Here is a 19,462-nt window from a genome sequence, read left to right as displayed (position 1 = left end):
AACTGAAGTATAGCATTCATATAACTAAACGGATGATTTCATATACACACATTCTCAAAAATCAGTCCTACCTCACATTTCCAACCCTTATATTCATACATAAGGGATCAACTTAACCAAGGCCGGAAGCTCATTAATCGACTGAGCGAATAATATTTAAAAGGAATCAACTACTCCAGTGCATATACGAAACGTAGCTCATCGTTGGGATTTTACGAGCGTATTAATTGAAATTATTACAGCAAGATCGCTCATTCCCAAACCAAGTACCTTCGGAATTTAGCCGGATATAGCTACTCGCTCAAATGCCTTCGGGACTTAGCCCGGTTATAGTAACTCGCACAAATGCCTTCGGGACTTAGCCCGGGAATAGTCACTCGCACAAATGCCTTCGGGACTTAGCCCGGAAATAGTCACTCGCACAAATGCCTTCAGGACTTGGCCCGGTTATCATCCGAATATTCATGCACATACCAAATAATCATGACACATCTCTATTTCATTTTCATAACTAGAATTCAAACACAGGTCACTTATTAAGCATTCCCATTTTCGGCTTAATAGCCTCATACAAACAGCATGATTTAGTTTGCTTTATGACATGATCTCTATGCACATACGGCTACTTGTCATACGTATAGACTAATTAACTCAACGTATAATTCAAGTAGAATCATTCTATCATCGTTTATTTGTTGTGCTTATACGTCATAACTTAATCAAATCGTAAAGTGAGTTTCATTACTCGGAAACTTACCTCGGATGTTGTCGAGCAATTTTGACGGCTATTCAATCACTTTTCCCTTCCCTTTATCGGATTTAGTTCCCCTTTGCTCTTGAGCTTAATTTAACAAATAAATTGATTTAATCATTTGAACATCAAAAGAGAAACCCAAGGTACTTAGCCCATATATACATTAGACATTAGAGTCACATATATATGAAATCATGAATCAAACTCAACATATTACTCCACACTCTCTTTTAGCCGATTACCTAAGCCAAGATAAAAGCATCAATATGCTTGCCTCTAACCGAATACATGCAACACCAATCTATTTCATGTGTGCATCTTATTTAAGCATGTATGTCCACAATCAAATTCATCATATAAATATCTATGATTTCACTCAAACAATCTCAATACAACACATGGTGCTCAAACCATTTTTTTCAAATTCAAAGCTCGGCTAGTACACATATATACACTAGCAATCAAATACTAACATTTGTACTTCATCTTAATAGCTAGCTCAGCAAACCTTAATTTAACACATAATTCATACATATCACATTCCAAGCATTCACTCAATTCTATCACTTAAAATACACACATTACTCAATAACTTCCTAGTTTAAATTCGGCCACTACACCAATTCACTAGATGATTTGTTATTATTATTGTTCATTTATTCAAACTACTTACAATTTCCTTAAACTATCACAATTAACAACCATCTATCACTTCCATTTTCTACCATGGCCGAATGTTGTAACCCAAGCCACACATATTGTTCCTCAAGGCCCTTCAATGACCACATTCGGCACCTCCTTAAGAACAACCCAAATTTCAACCTTCAAGAAAGAAGAAAAAAAATATATGTACTAAGAGCTTCAACTACTTGGCCGAATATCAAACCTCCTAACAATCAAAACTTAAGCCATGGAATGATTAGAACTTGAACTAACCACCTTCTTTATACAAAATTTTCCAAGAATTTCAAGGTACTTACCTCTTCCTAATCCTCATCCAAACCGAACATGAAGCAAGAGAACTCATTTCTTCTTCCTTTGATTTTTCGGTCAAGAAGAACAAAGAGGATGAAGCTTTTTTTTTTCTTTTTCTTCTCCTAGGTACGGAAAAATGGGGGAGCAAGGATGAAACAACTTTGGTTTCTCCTCCCACTCCCCTCATATTTTATTGTTCTTCCCACAACATGTTATCACAAATTGTTTTTAATGTGTTTTTACCCATCACCCTTTGTCATGGTCGGCCACTACTAATTAAATGGGGGAAATTGACATGCAAGTCCACCCCTTTGATTACATGCACCAATAGATCCTTATAGATTAACCTATCACATTTCAAAAGTGTCACACATAAGTCCTATTAACTAAATTCACATGCAATTAACTAAATCAAAGCTTAAAACTTTCACACATTCATATTCACATATTTTAGACAATAATTATCATATTCAAATAATTTGGTGACTCGGTTTAGCGGTCCCGAAACCGCTTTCCGACTAGGGTCACTTTAGGGCTGTCACAAAATCCCTTATGGCGACGAACACCCTTAATGAGTTCGGATCTGAATTACCATTCCAAGCTAAATTCAGACCGTAATCGGATTACCCGTCCGGGCTAAATCCAAAATGCACACATATTCTTCGAGAGGCTTGATCATTCAAGGAACACCCGTCCGGGCTAGATTCCTTTCCATATTTGAGATCACAGATTACCCGTCCGAGCTAAATCCTTACTGCAACACATGCAGGTTCTCAGTTCACATGTATAAATTTGTGTTCTCAGTTCTCAGTTCACTTGTATGAAATTATCCTTGCATGGATAAATTAAATCTTTTGATGTTAGATTTGTGGTCTCGAAACTACTATTTCGACTAGGCCCTATTTTGGGATATTACAATACTTGACTTGGCAGAATGGACTAAACCAATTTTTGAAACTGAGAAGACTACCCCAAATGTTTAAAACTCATTCACCTAGCTCAACATATGCAATGGCAGCAAGCTTATTGGAGATACTAAAAAAATACAAGATGACTCAATTAGAGATACTTTTAAGATAATATTCCATAACTTGTTTGCTTTTGTGCTTATATTTCTAGACCTTATATTTGAACCATGGACTCCAGTGTCGAGGAAGGAATGAGGGGATTCAACAAAGACAAGAAAGGTGAAGCAAAAGATGGGTCGGATTCTGAAGGGTCTGCAAATAAATAACAAGGGGGGATCTTGTCTTTACTTTCTTTTTCTTTTTAGGATATTTTAAGTTTTTTGTAACACCCCAAACCCGGCCTAGACGTTATGGTCAAATCTGGCTTGTCATATTGAAGTGTTTTTTGAAAACTATGTTTTCATTGAAAACCCTTCCTACCATTTAAAACCTCTGGCCCTTTTATTCCTTGTGAAAACCTCAGTTTACGTTGGTTTATTTTGCAAAACATGGTTCACTAGAAAGTTATTCCTATTTAAAACGGTGTTTGTTGTGGAAGCTTAATTTAAAATAGTCGATTTATGAAAACATGATGTTCAAAAGTTAAGTTGCGAAAATGTAGTGTTTTGAAAACAGTTATTGTTTTGGAAAATCGCGATCTACTTCTAACAAATATCCAACATGGTAAATAAAATCCCAAATTTTAAAATAAAACCAGAGAGGCCTTACTACAAACCAAACCGAAATTAAAGTACTAAGAAGCAAATAAACATAGTAGATAACGAAAGCAACTGTGTGGCCATCTCCGAGTTCCTCGCAGCACCGATCCTCCTAAAGCTGGGGATTACCTACACAGTTAATAAACGGGGTGAGTTTATGAAAACTCAATGTGTAATCCCCTCCTAAATTAAAATAGTTAGTAAATAGACAGAATTCAAAATCAGTCAGGGCCGAAGCCCATTACAGTAATAGAACAATGTGTGTGGGCCTACGCCCAGTACAATTTCACTTGGGTCTCAGCCCTCATCAGAATCAATTGGGCCTAGCCCATTCTCAATATCAGTAACAGTTGGGCCAGCCCATTAACAGAATCAGGTGGGCCTAAGCCCAATACAGAATCAGTATCAGATGCAGATATGCAAACAGATATCTAGCCCAGTCCAACCAATACACCACTCGTACCAACCAACATACCATATGGGGATAAAATAGACCCATCCAGCCAACACACCAAGCTTAGCACTAGTTGCGGCACTAAGTCAACAGAACAGCTCAATGCTGTAGACAGAACGGCTAAAAGCCGTAAATATCATAGCAACGGTGCCAGTTAACAAAACGGCTATAAGCCATAAGTATCGCAGAAGGCTGAAAACCTTGTACAAAACGGCTACAAGCCGTACACTTCCTCCATCAATAATAACCCAACCCCATGCAGTATGTCATGTCATAAATATTGCGTGGATGCAAAGTCACACTCAGTACAATCATATATATAAATCATAAGCACATCAATCAAACAAAACATAAGAGCATAATCGTCATTCATCATACAGGGGTATTACGGTCATTTTTCCCTACAAAGGCATTACGGTCATTTTCCAAACCGGGGGTATTTATGACCCATCAGATAGTCCACTGTCACCTTGAGTGACTTAAGTAACCTAAACAGACATAATGGTGCAAATAGGCCTAAAGCCCATTACACGACCCAAGTGGGCCCACACGCTCATGTGGCCCATTTAGTCCAATTTCAGTTACGACTATGCGAACACCATAGCCCAGCTCATAATTTGTCACTTACCATGGATTTTATTCGCATGGGGCCCACACGGCCCATCGAGACCTAAAAACAACCTGAGCCATGTGCGCGTCATGACAAGTCTATCTACTTCTCGCTTAACAGCAAAATTTACCCACGTGGGCCCACGAGCCTATTTGGCCTATTCGGCCCATTATGGCCAATCAAGGCCCATAACAGCCCCAGTCCACGAAAATGCACGTGGTGGCCTTTGCAGTCTATCGCCCATGATTTGTGGGCTTGATTTACCCCACGAGCGATCGCACGCTCGCGAGGCCTCAAATGCCGAAGTTTTAGCTTTTCGACTTTTCGACTTTCACTGATAGTAATGGTTTACGGTGTACAGTCACACACCTTTTTCTGCAAAATTGCGCGAGAAATTTCCCAGTACCAACTCTACATCAATCAATGTTTTCAGTTAATGTCAATACCTTTTACTAACATTTAATCCCAAAAGAATGGCATTGAACCCACCTTAACCAAAGTGTGTGATTCGGTCCGCTTGTAATGTTAATCGAAAGATGACTACACCCTTTCCTGCCAAAATGCTGTAATAACAAAGGAATTCATTAACCAACAAATGCATGATCTAGCACTTGAATATATTTTATTGCTCAACAAAAGCCTAAATCCAAAGATAGAGCATTCGACCAACCCCAAAGTGCTAGACCACGAGCATTCGACCAACCCTAAAATGCTAGACCACAACACTTACCTTAAATCACATGATAAGAAAACGGTTCCTGTGACTACCTTCAGAAACTCCTTCGCTTCACCGAAAACCTAGAATCCAACAACCACCACCCCGTAAGGAAGGGATCATGATTTCGACAACCCAGGTACATGACGAGAAACAGGTAATCGATTTTTAGATTAAGGTATGGAATCGGCATTCTCGTTACCTTTTTTAGTTGAGGTAAGGCCAGCAAGTTCGTTCCTTCGCCACTTAGTTTAAGCTCTTGGATGATCTAATCTGGATAGATAGTCCAGCAGGTAAGCTAAAGCTTGACTATAATTTGATCTCCCAGCAAGTAGTCCGATTAGAGTAGAAAAGATTGAAGAACGTGTTTGAACACATATAACTATAATAGAAAAACTAAGGAGAACCCGCGAGTACTAGCTACCAGTCTGTCAGAACCCTTGTAAACCAAAATCGTATGTCACTAGCAGAAGAGAAAAGCAATTAGCCAAGAACTGAATATAGAGGGTATGTCGAAAGGAACAACAATGAAGAGATTAAAAGGGCAATCAATTGCAGGAGAACTGAAAAGAAATCAGTATAGTAAAAGAGATAATGGTAAGGGAAGCGATTGGAACAAAAGATGAAGAAACAAAAGATAGTAAATTTCACCAGGAAAAGAGAAGTAAAAACAAAAGTGAACGAAGAAAACCATCAACAAAGGTTGTATTTGACAACACCAATTAGCTTCCCAAATGGTCAATTCTGCGACACACCAACAACCCAAAACGAAGAGCAAAAAGTGATATATTTTAGCACTAAGAGTCACAAACAAAAAAGACCAAAACTTACCAAAATGAGAGGAGAAACATCTCATAGCCGAATTTGCATACTCTAACCCCCCAATCGGCTACAACTCTCCCTAATTTGGACTCCTTGACTTTCTCCTAAAATCTCTTCCCTTATCCCTCCTTGATTTACTCCAGCTTCCCCCAATTCAAATTCAATTCAACAACCATGACCAGTTCAAACTTCACCCTTTTACCAAGTCCACAACAACCTTCCAGAGTTTCAATCCAATTCAACCACTTACCATCCCCATGTAGCAAAATAATTGTGTTTTGCTTGCAAGGGGATTTAAACCCTTGCCCTTCTCACATGCTCATATGCCACTTGCCTCCCTGCCACAAGCTCTTTTGTATCACACTTTATCCTCAATTAATCATAAGGTCTATAGGCCAAAGTCAAGGATCCTTTAAAAGAAAAACCAAAATAAATTGCAAGAGCCAAGACTTGAACCCAGGCTCCTTTGCAACCTTAACGGCGCCACAACCACTAGACCACATGCTTCCTTGTGTCATTTACTTAACACAATAATTTAAAAGGCCTACTTCCAAGCATCCAAGGTTTTATTCACTTAAAACCAAAATTTTTGTTAAAGTCCAGGTTTGAACCTAGGATTTCTCCAGCACTTCTTAGGGCCATTAACTACCAAAGCAGACATTTAATTGTGTCATTTCCTTGCACAATTAAATACTTATATACAACCTCCTTACAGGCCCATACTTAAGGCTCAATACTTCTAGGCCCAAATTCGGGATGTTACATTTTTAGCTTTAAGTTCTTTTAGGATATATTTATTTCTCTCATAATAAAATAAGAGGTTGAAATCATTAATAAAATTGAATAATTTGCAAAATTAGAAGTGTGGCAATAGATATGTACATGTCTAGGATTAGATTTGTCTAGGAAAAGCTTGATATTTAAGCAGTAAAACTTGACTCACCTCCTATTCCTGGGATCCTACTTATACAGTCCTTGTAGGTATGATAACTCAACATACTTGTCATTTTATTATTTGATACGATTGTGTACACTTGAATATTTTCGTCGTTTCACGAGCGCACTAATGTTCTTCAAGTATTACAAAGTAATCGCCAAGGTATTTTTGTGGTAAGGCTCATTAAGTTCTCTTGAACTTACAATATTTGTTTTTGTTTTAGGTGTAATAATAAGAGTATGTGCTAGGAGGAACAACGCCAGAAGTGCTCCAATGTAGTGGCGAAATGGGTTATTATGCATACAGTGAAAAAGTAACGTATTGTAGAGTTACACCCTAAAAGTCTGTCCTTAGTAATTGTTGTATTGTAAAGGTTTAATGAAAGGTCTAATGTACAATATTATTTTCATTTGTTCTTAGATATTAAATCATTTAGTTAAGATAAATGTTTTCAGTAAGGAGAATTTTTCAACTGTTTTGATTTTTTATTAAGTATTGTGTGTAATAACATGTGAGATTTGAACCCGATTAATCTGGTCTAGTTGAGTGCGTTACATCTAATACTACTAAATGTAACACCCTATACCCAGTCTAATGACCTGACTAGAATATGAGGTTTCGCATTGACCATCGATATGACCCAATTATTCAATCATTCAATTAAAACATGCTTAAAACAATTATAACAAATAATAATTTAGTTCCTCTGGCACAAAATCCGTATACACTAATCTAACATAGCTAACATGCTTTTAAATCCCAACCAACATACTTGACATACAAAATCTCATCTATAGAGCATCTTGAACATCCCAACATTTGATAACACAATAATAGATTATGCAAGTAAAACTAATAAATCGAAAGCCTAAAACTAACATACAAGAATTCAATAGTCATATCAAGATCAATATACCAATAATTCAATCAAATAATTCAAATCAATAAATTAATGAAATTTATGAGCCAAAATGGCCAAATGAATAAATGTTCACCACAAATATAACAAAAATAACAGCAAAGGTCTTATGTACATGCCGAATCAAAATTGAAAGTTTAAATGTACTAAAAAGGTCTTTATGAAAGAAAAATTGTGTGTGCAAAAGCTTGAATTCATTGCTACCATGGACCTCTTTGTCACTACCTTAAACCTGAGCACAGAAATTGTTGCACACACGTTAGTGAAATAAATAGTAATGTAAAATATTTATTTATATCACAAGATCGAACGAGAACGATACACACACACACACACACACACACACACACACACACACACACACACACACACACACACACACACACACACACACACACACACACACAATATATATATATATATATATCTGTAAAACAAAAATAAAGACTAGATCAAAATATTATACTCATAGGTAGGCAGGAAAAATGGATTAGTAGTTGAGGCATGTTTTCACAGTTTCCTTAAAAAAGATTCGGCCACTCTTTTGGTGCTAGAGAAATGTTGGTCGACTGTCTCCTAGGATACAACAACAAGATGAGCACAACAATAGTATGACTGTAGTGATCAACAAACTATAGATTTGTCTTCGTCTATCACCAAAAATGGTTCAAAAAAATATGCATGAAAAAGATCTCTTGAAATTTTGGAAAATTCAGTGTGTGTCTGCAAATTATTTGGTTTTAAATAAAATTCAAATGAAGAACTTTTGGAAATTTTGACTAATGGAGCCAATAGCGTCCATGAATTAAGGAGTCATTAACTCCTTTTAATTCCAAACAGATAAGCTTTACTAAGAAAAAAAATAAGATTATGTATGTGGGTGACATTTCGCGCCACCCACTTTGTGCGGGTGTACCCCCACCCCAACCAGTTTGGATTTGCACCCCTCCTACACGCAAGGGAGAACATTAGTTTAGTCATTTAATAACCATTAAGTTGGTTCATATATATAAACATATTTCATACTTGATATCTAATTAATGTGGGACTAAGTTTCCATTTTTCTCAACATAATTCACAAGTGGCTTACTTTGAGCATCAATTTCTCACTCATCATTCAATCATTTTGAGCGTATGATATACCATTGCAAAGGTCTCATGTCGTAGAATATAAAACCATAATTTTATGATTCAAATCTCAATCTTTACTAATCGAGAATATGCCTCAAAGCTTCCAAGAATGTATTTTTTTTCAACAGAAACAAATAAAACTAATGTGTAGAGCAAAATCGCTCAGTAGTGATTTGTTGCATTTTAAAATTTAGTAAGTGCAAGTATTCAGTTTCTAGGTTCTATAAATTTAAAAAAAATTGAAATAATACTAAATCGTTCTTAAAACATTCAATAGATAGAAATAATATTGAATAACAAATCTCATTCAATCAATTTTCTCAAGTAATACGAGAAGGAAAAATTTTTAGACACACGAGTATCCAACCGAACTTCTAATATCAATCAATCAATAATGGCGCAAACACCAGTAATAATAATAATCCATTAATAGATAAACGCGACGTAATCATTGACTAACCCAATACCAATTGCATAAAGTCTAATGATAATAATACTCCTAAACGATCAAGGCAGTCCACACAATAAATAATAAGAAATTATGGTGATCCCCATGCTCTACGACATGTCAATTATATCCCAAAAATTTTCAATTAATCAATTTATAAAAGTAGCAATTTAACATAAATAACCATTATTTAAAACAATTTAATAAACTATTAGACGAAGTAAATTCCAAATGCAAGGAATAACAAATCGAATTTCTAAGCGAGCTTTGCTTAGAATGTTCAATCCTGGACGATTTTGACTTTTCCCTTGGCCTTCAATGTTTTCACAACTTTGGTCGCTTCAAGAATCAAAATCGAATACATTTATTAGTAACGAATAATTAAGAGAATATATCAATAATTCCCGTGAATGCAAAATACTAATCAAAGTTCACTACCCAATACCGAAAACTACCCGAAACTAATCAATAATTGTTTCCAACGAAGCCAAATTGATTTCGACCATATAACAACTTCGATAGAAACGTGATTAAAACCAAAAACTTACTGCTAGTCTCCTTTTTTTTTATTTTTCAGAATTTTAGAATTATGAGAAATTTGGGCTTTGATTTCGACATCTCAAAATCAATTTGGTTATGTTAGAATCACTCTAAAACTGAAGAAAATGTGTTACCAACCCAACTATGAGTTTAAAAAGTTTGATTGTGAAAAATATTTGGTTTTAAGAACTCTGGCTAATAATGAACTCGGATTGTTAATAAGGTGCCAACCCTGCTTAGCTAATAACGTAACATTAAATTGGCAAAAATTTTGAAAACCCATGCCTCTATCTTCTTTCAAAGAACACATATTTCTCCAAGAACACCAATGAACTCCTTTCCTCCCGCGCCCCTTTTGCCACCAAAACTTGGCTACAATGCCTTTCATTTCATCACATAATGTCTTTGGTAATAAAAAATAGGCCATTAAGTAAGTCGGTATCGCTTGTAAAACTACTTTGATAAGTATCTCCTTTCCACCTTGAGATAGTAATCTCATACTCCAATTATCAATATGCTGTTTTAGTCTATCCTTCAATGCTTAAAAAGATTATTTTTTCCTTCTCCTTACTGAGCTTGGCAGCCCTAAATACCTTTCTAATTCATTGGAGCTCTGAATTCCCAATTGGGTGACCATCATCTGTCTAACTTCCTTAGTTATATTACTGCTAAAAAGGACTGATGATTTTTCAAAATTTACGCACTGACCTGAGCTATTTTTATACTCTCGTAAAATCTGCATGATTGTACATACTCCCCTTCTTGTTGCTTCTTCAAACAATATGCAGTCATCAGCAAAAAGTAAATGGGACACCCTAGGGCCACTTCTACTAGCTTTGACACATTTTATAACTCCTTCTCCAGTAGCCATTCACATTAGGCTTGATAGACCTTCCCCACATATCAAAAGTAAAAATGGGCTTAATGGATCTCCTTGCTTAAGTCCTCTTGTTGGATAGAAAATATCTCATTTATTACCATTAACTACTATTGAATAAGAAACACTAGATATGCATTTCATAATAGATTCAATTCATTTTTGAGCAAATCCCATTCTACTCATGATTTCTTGAATAAAATTCCATTCTACTCTATCATAAGCCTTACTTATATCTAACTTGACTGCCATAAATCCCTTCTTCCCCCTCTCTTCTATTTTATCGAGTGTAAAATTTCATAGGCCACTAGTACATTATCTGTTATAAGTCTCCCTGGCACAAATGCGCTCTGTGCTTCATCAATACATTTATCAATAACTCCTGTAAATCTATTTGCTATCACCTTTGCCACAATTTTATAAAACATAGACTAATTGGCCAAAAATGAGTCAGATGAGAAGGATTAATAATCTTTGGGATAAGCACAATCTGGGTTGCGTTAATTGGACTAACCTTAATTTCTCCATTCAAATGATTTAGGCAAAAGGAAACAACACCACTCCCAACGATATCCCAACATATTTGGTAAAAAGGGCTGGAAATCCATCTTCCCTTGGTGCCTTTGTGGACCCCATCTTAAACAAAGCCCCCCTAATTTCCTCTCCCTTGTAAGGCGTTAAAAGCTTACTATTATCTTCATCAGAGATACATCATTTAATACCCAAAAAAAATGCTCATTAAAAGTAGTCCTCCCTGCTTTGAATAAATTCTCAAAATACACCCGTGTAATGCCCTCCATTTCTCGAACATCTTCCATAACCTCTCCACTATCATTCTGTAGCTTCTTAATCTAATTCTTCCTCCTCCTTTGTGTTGCATGACTGTGAAAAAAAGTTGTGTTCCTATTGCCAAGTTGCAACCAGTTTAACCGAGCCCTCTGTTCCCAATAATATTCTTCCTTTTCAATTTCAAAGTTTAGCTGAATTTTTGTGTCAATCATGTCAGCCAAATTCCTCTCATCCCTTTCAACTTCTACTAATTTTGATAATTTCTTTGTTAACATCTCCTTTTTCCAATTTCTATTCATTCGTATCTATGCCGCCCACTTTTTCAATCCTATTCTCAAAAAATCAAGCTTTTGCAAAAGATCCCCTACTGCCATTCCCTAAAGGTATTTAACTTCTTCATTAAAAGAGTCTTCTAAAGTCCACCATCCTTCAAATTTAAAATTAACACCTTTTATCTTGACCTCTTCTTTATGAGCCTCAATCAATAGGGGACAATGATCAGAAAAAGAATTAACTAGATGTTGAACTATTGCTTCAGGAAACAAAGCCATCCAACTTGCATTAGTAACCCCCTATCAAGTCGTTCTCTTATATTTGTCTTAGGTAGATTCCCCCTCTCCCAAGCAAACCACCTACCCGAAAAACCCATTTCATTTAATTGACATTCCTCCAGCGTTTTTCAAAACAATTCCATTCTTTTTTCATCCCTAGGTAAGCCTCCCTTTTTTCGAAGCCATACATAATTTCATTAAAGTCTTCGCAAACAAACCAAGGGGTATCTTCATCGTGTTTAAGAGTTTTCAGTGCAGCCCAAGAGTCTTCTCTATCTCAAGCATAAGGGGTACCATAAAAGCCCGTAAATCGCCACTTTCCACTGATTTATGCGTCTTCCACAATCACATCAATATGGCTCTTGGAAAAACTTTTAAGAGTTATCGCAATATCGTTTCTCCATGCCATACACAAACCTCCTCTCGTTCCATTCGAATCAACTTCAATTCCATTTTCAAAGCCACAACTTCTTCAAACTCTCTCCATTTGTAAACTACAAAGTTTAGTCTCCATAAAGAAGACTAATTGGGGATTAAAAACCTTCAACGAGTGTCGAAGTCTCCTGATTATTCGAGGTCTCCCCAAACCACGAACATTCCAACTTAAAATTTTCATTGCGTTCGGGTGGCTTGCCTTTTGGCAACCGCTGATAATATTAGATTGTGTTCCTCCACTCTCCTATTTCTGGACAGCACCTTACTGATATCATCATTTTCTGCGGAATTATCATATTCAACTCTAGATCTTTTCTTCCCCTCCTTTCCTATAAGTGTTGGGTCCTCCAAATCATGCTCCATGGAATCATGGAATTGTTTTGACAATACATCCGTCACCCTTTGATTAGAATCTGATGATCCCCCTTCTAAATTGAATCCAAGAACTGGGTCCACAAGTTTTACGCATCTTCTTTTATTTTCCACCTTCCAATACCCACTCCCTCCTCCTTTATTACTTCCCCCACCGTCTCCCACTTTCCCCTCCCCATCCTCCCTTAGCCATATACTGTTCATTGCTAACACTCTTCGAGACTGAGCTCGTAAAGACAAATCCCATCCCATTTTAGCTACTTCCACTCCAAGTGCCATATTTGCTTCGCAAAAGGAGTCGCTATAGCCAAATCTTCCGCAGAAAAAATAAAATAACGATAATCGCTCATATTTGAAATTGACATATGACATTCTCCTAGAAAACGAAATCTGCTTCTTCCTTTTTAAAGGATGCCTTACATCAATTTCGACTCTAATCCTCATAAAATTCCTATTCTCCTTATCTAGATTAGATCTATCATATTCCAAAAAAACCCTAAAAATTCCCCATTTGAACAGCCAAACTCTCTGAAAATAACCTAATGGGGACATCATGTATTTGAACCAAAATGGCGTCATAACTAAAGGTACTTGTAGTGGATCCTCTCCCCAAGCCAATTTATAAAGAAGTAACAAATGGTTGTTGAAGTTCCAAGGAGAACATTTAATAACCCTTTCCAAATCCATAATATGAAAAAATTGGAACAAACACCGTTTTTCTCCTAGATATCGGATCTGAACGCCACAAATTGGATGCCACAAATTAACCAAAGTACTCCTCATTGCTGGAAAGTGAATGACACTAGCGGTTAAGAAACAACCCACAAGTTGGAAAATCTCCCCCATTCCTTCTCTGTTAAGATCTGGTTGTATTTGAAAAACTTCATCTTCTTCATCATTAATTGAAAGTTGAGCCAGTTTGTTTTCCATCTTTGTAGGTACTATCACAAACTGTGCCTTCTGTCTACAATATGCAAAGGATCACATCCAAGAAGCGTCGCCTACACAAAACAAGAACCAAAAAACGAAATCGATAAAACCCTAAACACTTTGCCAGAGCGACAAACAATAACGTGCCAAGGACGGCAAACTCAATTATAACAGAATAATATTTTAGATACTAAATTGGACTATAAAAAATTAAATACCAAAATAAAAAAGTCAATATACTTCACGAGTCAAATAGTGAAAGATGATCTGGAATTGAAAAATAGTCCAAAGAATCGGCCTGATTGGAAGCTTTGGGCTTTAACAGAAGGTCCCTTTACCTTAACCCAAAACCCATGCTTAAAAATTCCCAAAGTAACCCAACGACAATGGAAACCTCTTTCGATTTTCTCGTCTACCTTGTCGATCGGATCTCAACCAAACCAAAATCCTTCTTTCATGTTTCGTAGACTCTCTCCTTTCTTTCACCCAAAGCCTCTTTCACTTCTCCTCCCCAACAAACCTACTTTTTCAACATCCCAAGCCATTCTTTTACACTTCAACCATCAAAATGGCTGATACCCAAAAGTTCTATTCCGTTCCTTCCCTTGACAAAGTCTCTAAACCAGAGTTACTTCGTGCTTTGGAGTCTTCTCTAGCCTCTTCTTTTAGCTCTGACCGAATTTGCTGCGCCCCCAACCCTTTAATCATTGTTATAAGTGGTCCAAGTGGGGTAGGCAAAGATGCAGTCATCAAAAGACTGAGAGAAGTTAGAGAAAATCTTCATTTCGTTGTTACTGCTACGAGTAGAGGAATTAGGCCTGGTGAAGTTGATGGCAAAGATTACTATTTTGTGTCAAAGGAAGAGTTTTTATCGATGGTTGAAAAAGATGAGCTTGTGGAGTATGCTGTAGTTTATGGTGATTACAAAGGAATACCTAAGAAGCAGATAAGAGAGTTTATGGCAAAAGGGTGTGATATTGTGTTGAGAGTAGATATTCAAGGGGCAGAAACATTAAGGAAGACACTTGGAGATTCTGGGGTGTTCATATTTTTGGTGGCTGAGAGTGAGCTGGCGCTCGTTGAGAGGCTGATTGAGAGGAAGACTGAGAGTAAGGAGGAATTGCTAGTCAGGATTGCTACCGCCAGAGAGGAGGTGAAGTTTGTTAAGAGATTCGATTATGTTGTTGTGAATGCACATGGGAAGCTTGAGGAGGCTGTTAATTTGGTGGGATCTATCATTGATGCTGAGAAGGCTAAGGTTAGGCAGAGGACGCCATTCATTTGAGATTTTGACTTCTTCACTTTGGTTTCTTTTACTTCTTGTTGATTTCTGTGTTATTGGGAATGGCTAATCTGAATGAAAGAGCAGTCCGATGTTTCATTATGATATCACACCAAGATTTATTACACTTTTTCAAACTGCATGCTGAAATAGAAATTTGTCGAGGTTTCATGTATGTAAGCAGGTCTCGGCTCTTGAGCCCTGAGCTCATTATATTGTAAAGATTTGCATTTTAGGCTAAGTAGTAACTGGGAGTTCCTTTGCTCCATTCTTGTTTTAATGGCATTGTTAAATCTGGTTGGACGCACTGGCATTCTGCCTAACACGTACCCTTTGAAACTAAGTAGATGTAATACAACTGTTAACGTGTTCTGCTGTAAATTAGTTTACAGAATGATGCTTGCTCATTTTAACAACACTGATAGAAAAGTTCAATTTCAGTTGTTTCAGTTGTTGTTAGAGAGATTTATTTTCCCGGAAAAGTTGGCTTTACATGTGCTGTTTCTGAATGTGTCTGTATAATGTTTTGATTGTTTGGGGCATCAGAAAATCACCAAAATGAAAGGTTGACAAGTAGAAAACAATAGTAGGAAGATGCCAAGTTGAGATGATGTGACAGTGTCCTATCAGCAAGGACAACAAGATCCTTCTTCATTCTTTACTCTTTCAACTTGACTGTTCTCTTGTGAGAAGTGCCAGCAGCACAATGACACGATTAAACCCAGTACGCATCTTGATTTCATTTAGTCTAACTGTGCCATTATTTGCTTGGATTTTGGTTTCCTTTTCTCTGAATGAATTGCTTGCTTTGGTCGTCTTGTAATCTTTTTTCCTTATTAATGATTGTTCTTGCACTGGCTTAAGTAACAAATCACACTCTTGTTTCTTGAAATGGTTGAAGAGCAATTTAAGATAGATGATGTTCCTTACAAGTAGGAGGTCACAGTTTTTTTCTACCAACTGGACTCATTGATGGTATTGTGCAGCTTCTTGGTAGTTAAACTTTGTTGTATTTTGTTGATTCAAACTCTAAACTAGTATGAGATTTAATTTTCTTACCTTTGGCCTCAAAAGTTCTACCAGTCTGCATTTCAATTTTCGTTTGTAGACTACTAATATCTTTCTGGCTCAAATGTGTTGTTTACTTGCTATCATTCGGTCTGAATAGAAATACCGTCATTGACCAAGGTTTATCGTTTAGGACGGTGTTAATATGATTCTATCTGATCCACTGGTTGAAATAGTTCAATTGAGATTTGGTGTTCTGTAAGATTCAGTAGATATCATAGGATCAAATATTTTGTGAATAGGTTGAATTGATAAATTAAAAAAAGAAAAATCAGTTTTAGTTCTTTCAAAAAAAAAAATTTATTTTAAAATTTTGCATGCGATTTGCTTTTTAAATTTTTAGATTTGTATTAAAAGTTGTTCCCTTTAGTTCATAGATTTAGGGTTAGTATTTTGCTAGTATCATTTTTTATCAAATATTAGTTTTAAACTTTACAATAGAAATATTAAAAAAATAAATATTAGCAATATTTAATAACATAAAATAATTTATATATTTTTATTTATGATATATTTAGTCAAAAAATGATGTTAATGATATATAAAATTCATTTATATTTTTTGAGTATTTATTCATAATTTATTAAGTAAATAAAATAAATAATAATGTGTAAAAATTATTTAATTATAAAACTATGTAATTTTATAATAAATAAAGTATATTAATTACAAAAACGCATGGGACACATAAATTTATATTAATAGGTAGAGTGGTGTGTCTAATAAACTGAAAATTTAACTATTGAAAAATTAAATACTTAATCTTTATTACTAAAATTAATAAATGTTGAAATTTATATTAGAAAATTATTTGGTAAATTAATAAATAATAAGTAGGAATATATTAATGTTGGCTTATAAAAGTAAATATTGGTTTTAAAAATATTATTTTTAATTTTAATTTTATTAATATACTATTTTATATTATTTCAAATCTTTAATAAAATAAAATAAATATAATATTTTCTATCTTAAGTAATAAGCCGCTATCTACCTACTTCTTATTCAACACTTTTTGTTAAAAATTTTGTATTAAGTAAAAATTAAAATGATTATCAAACACATTTAAAATATTAATTGTTCAAAGGTTTTATTTTCAATGAAATGAAAATTTTCAATGATTTATCGAATACACCCTAACTAAATAGTCAACCAAGTTTAAAGATGTTTGTTTTGATCCCCATTTTCTTAAGTCACTTTAGTTAAAATACCTTTGGTTGCCAATAACCTCTTAACCTAGTGACAAGAGTATTATGTTATTGTTGTAAGAGTTTGCATTCTGTAACGACTTGGTTTCCAGTGTTGTCGGAAAATACTGGTTTCAAAATCCTGTTTTTGTAAATCGTGCCTATAAATATTTAATAAAAAATATTTATGAAGTTATTATATAGGTGAATTGAATTTTGGATAAGTAATTTAGTCGAATTAGTGATTAATTAAGGTTCAAAGGCTAAATTGTAAAGTCCAACAGTTTTGAGGACTTAAATTGCAATTAATCTATGGTCTAAAATAGCAATTAGACCATACTAATATACATGCTAGTGGACGGTAAGAATTATGGGCCTATTAAATTGATTAAATAAAATTTGTTAATTAAATCAAAGTAAATATTCTATACATATAATTGAAGTAGTGAGAGGAAAAGATGAAAGTTATCATCTTCTTCTTCCAAGCACCGAAACAAGGGAAAGAAAACTTAAGGAAAACTTCAAAGTATTCGATCCTAATTTGGTATGTATAATTTAGTAATTTTTATGATTTTGATGTTATGGGAGCTTGATTTAGCTAGCCATGTACTAATTTGTAAAATTATTAAAGTTTTAGAAAGTTTTCATGGTTGATTTCCTGAATTTTAGGTATTAAATTGATAGATTTTAAGCTTAGATGTGAAAAATGACTAAACTGTAAAGCTTAATTGATAGTCTCATGCATTAGGGAATAAACTAAATAAATTGTAAAGTTCGCTATAGAAATGAAAAATAAGAGGTTCCTAATGAGTAATAGTGAAATTAGAATTGAATTTGGAGCTTTAAATTGAAAGTTGATTAGTCCTAGTTTTAGGAACTAAATTGAATAAATTATAAATTTTGCATAAATTGATAATTTATTGTGAATTGGCTGAATATTGATAATGTTGTATGTTTATGTTAATCCGTAGCTAACATCGGCCAGGATTCGTTAAGAGGGAAAGAAAAATCTAAAGTTGTCGATGAGTAGCTCGAGATTTCTAGTTTGTATTTTTATGATTTGGGACTAAATTAATTGCTGCACTTTCATATAATTTTTCATTATCTATTGTTGAGGTGAGTTATTGAATATTATTTGAACTGATTTAATGTGTTTGAGATTGATTCTAAATAAGGACTAAATTGAGTACAGTATAGAACTTAGAAATTACTTGATTTTTATAATTGACATAGAATTGCATTGAGAGATGTTATATAAGTTACGGAATTGTGATATGTTGATTGATATGTGATTATTAAATTGTATATAATGTATTGGAAATGGAATACTCTATTAGTTGTTTGAATCAAGTCGGATATAGTTGACATGCCACAGGGTCAGAGTATTGAATAAAACCATCATTGCCGGGAAATCCGAGATGGTAAATATTATGCATTGAGTCATCATTTCTAGGAAACCCGAGGTGAAGAATTGATTGAATTGAGATAACCATTTTTCTCGAGCAATCCAAGATGATATTATATATTGTTATAATGTCATTGTTGCCGGGCAACCTAGGGTGACGAATCTACATATCCGTTTTGAGTCTGTCTTGGTTAATAGAGTTATAAACAAAAGAACTGTTTAATCAATATGTGATATGATATATGTCATGAAAATTCAATATGTTGAATGAAATGAAACGAACCCTAGGCTGAATGTGTATTAATGAGTCAATAGACTCAAGAATGATGTTAAATGTATTATTAAATGGGATGTATATGATTATACACGCATACTAAAGGTGAAAAAATGTGATTGTAATTATACATAGTGAATGAAATGAACCTAAAGGCCTATAAAAAGGTTTAGAATTTGATAAAATTATTTGTATAATCATTAGTTTGGCATGTAAAATGGTTGTGTATGTGCCATTAGGTAAATGATAATGTTATACATGAAATGGTATGATTTGATTTGGAATTGAAAGTGTGCATGTTGTATATGTATATTTATTATA

The 19,462-nt window shown here is 34.8% G+C and overlaps 1 protein-coding gene across 1 annotated transcript; it reads left to right on the top strand.

Annotated features, from left to right (window-relative positions):
* Positions 1 to 14,265: 14,265 nt before the first annotated feature.
* Positions 14,266 to 15,588, top strand: LOC108454886 (guanylate kinase 3, chloroplastic-like). Its single transcript, XM_017753492.2, has one exon. It carries the CDS (start codon positions 14,494 to 14,496, stop codon positions 15,208 to 15,210), a length of 717 nt encoding a protein of 238 aa, XP_017608981.1. The 5' UTR covers positions 14,266 to 14,493; the 3' UTR covers positions 15,211 to 15,588.
* The last annotated feature ends 3,874 nt before the right edge of the window (positions 15,589 to 19,462 follow it).

This window comes from Gossypium arboreum, chromosome 10 (genome assembly GCF_025698485.1).
Source record: "Gossypium arboreum isolate Shixiya-1 chromosome 10, ASM2569848v2, whole genome shotgun sequence".
Taxonomy (NCBI): Eukaryota; Viridiplantae; Streptophyta; class Magnoliopsida; order Malvales; family Malvaceae; genus Gossypium; species Gossypium arboreum.
The sequence above is the reverse complement of the archived record's forward strand: the minus strand, read 5'-3'. Positions and strand labels throughout refer to the sequence as shown.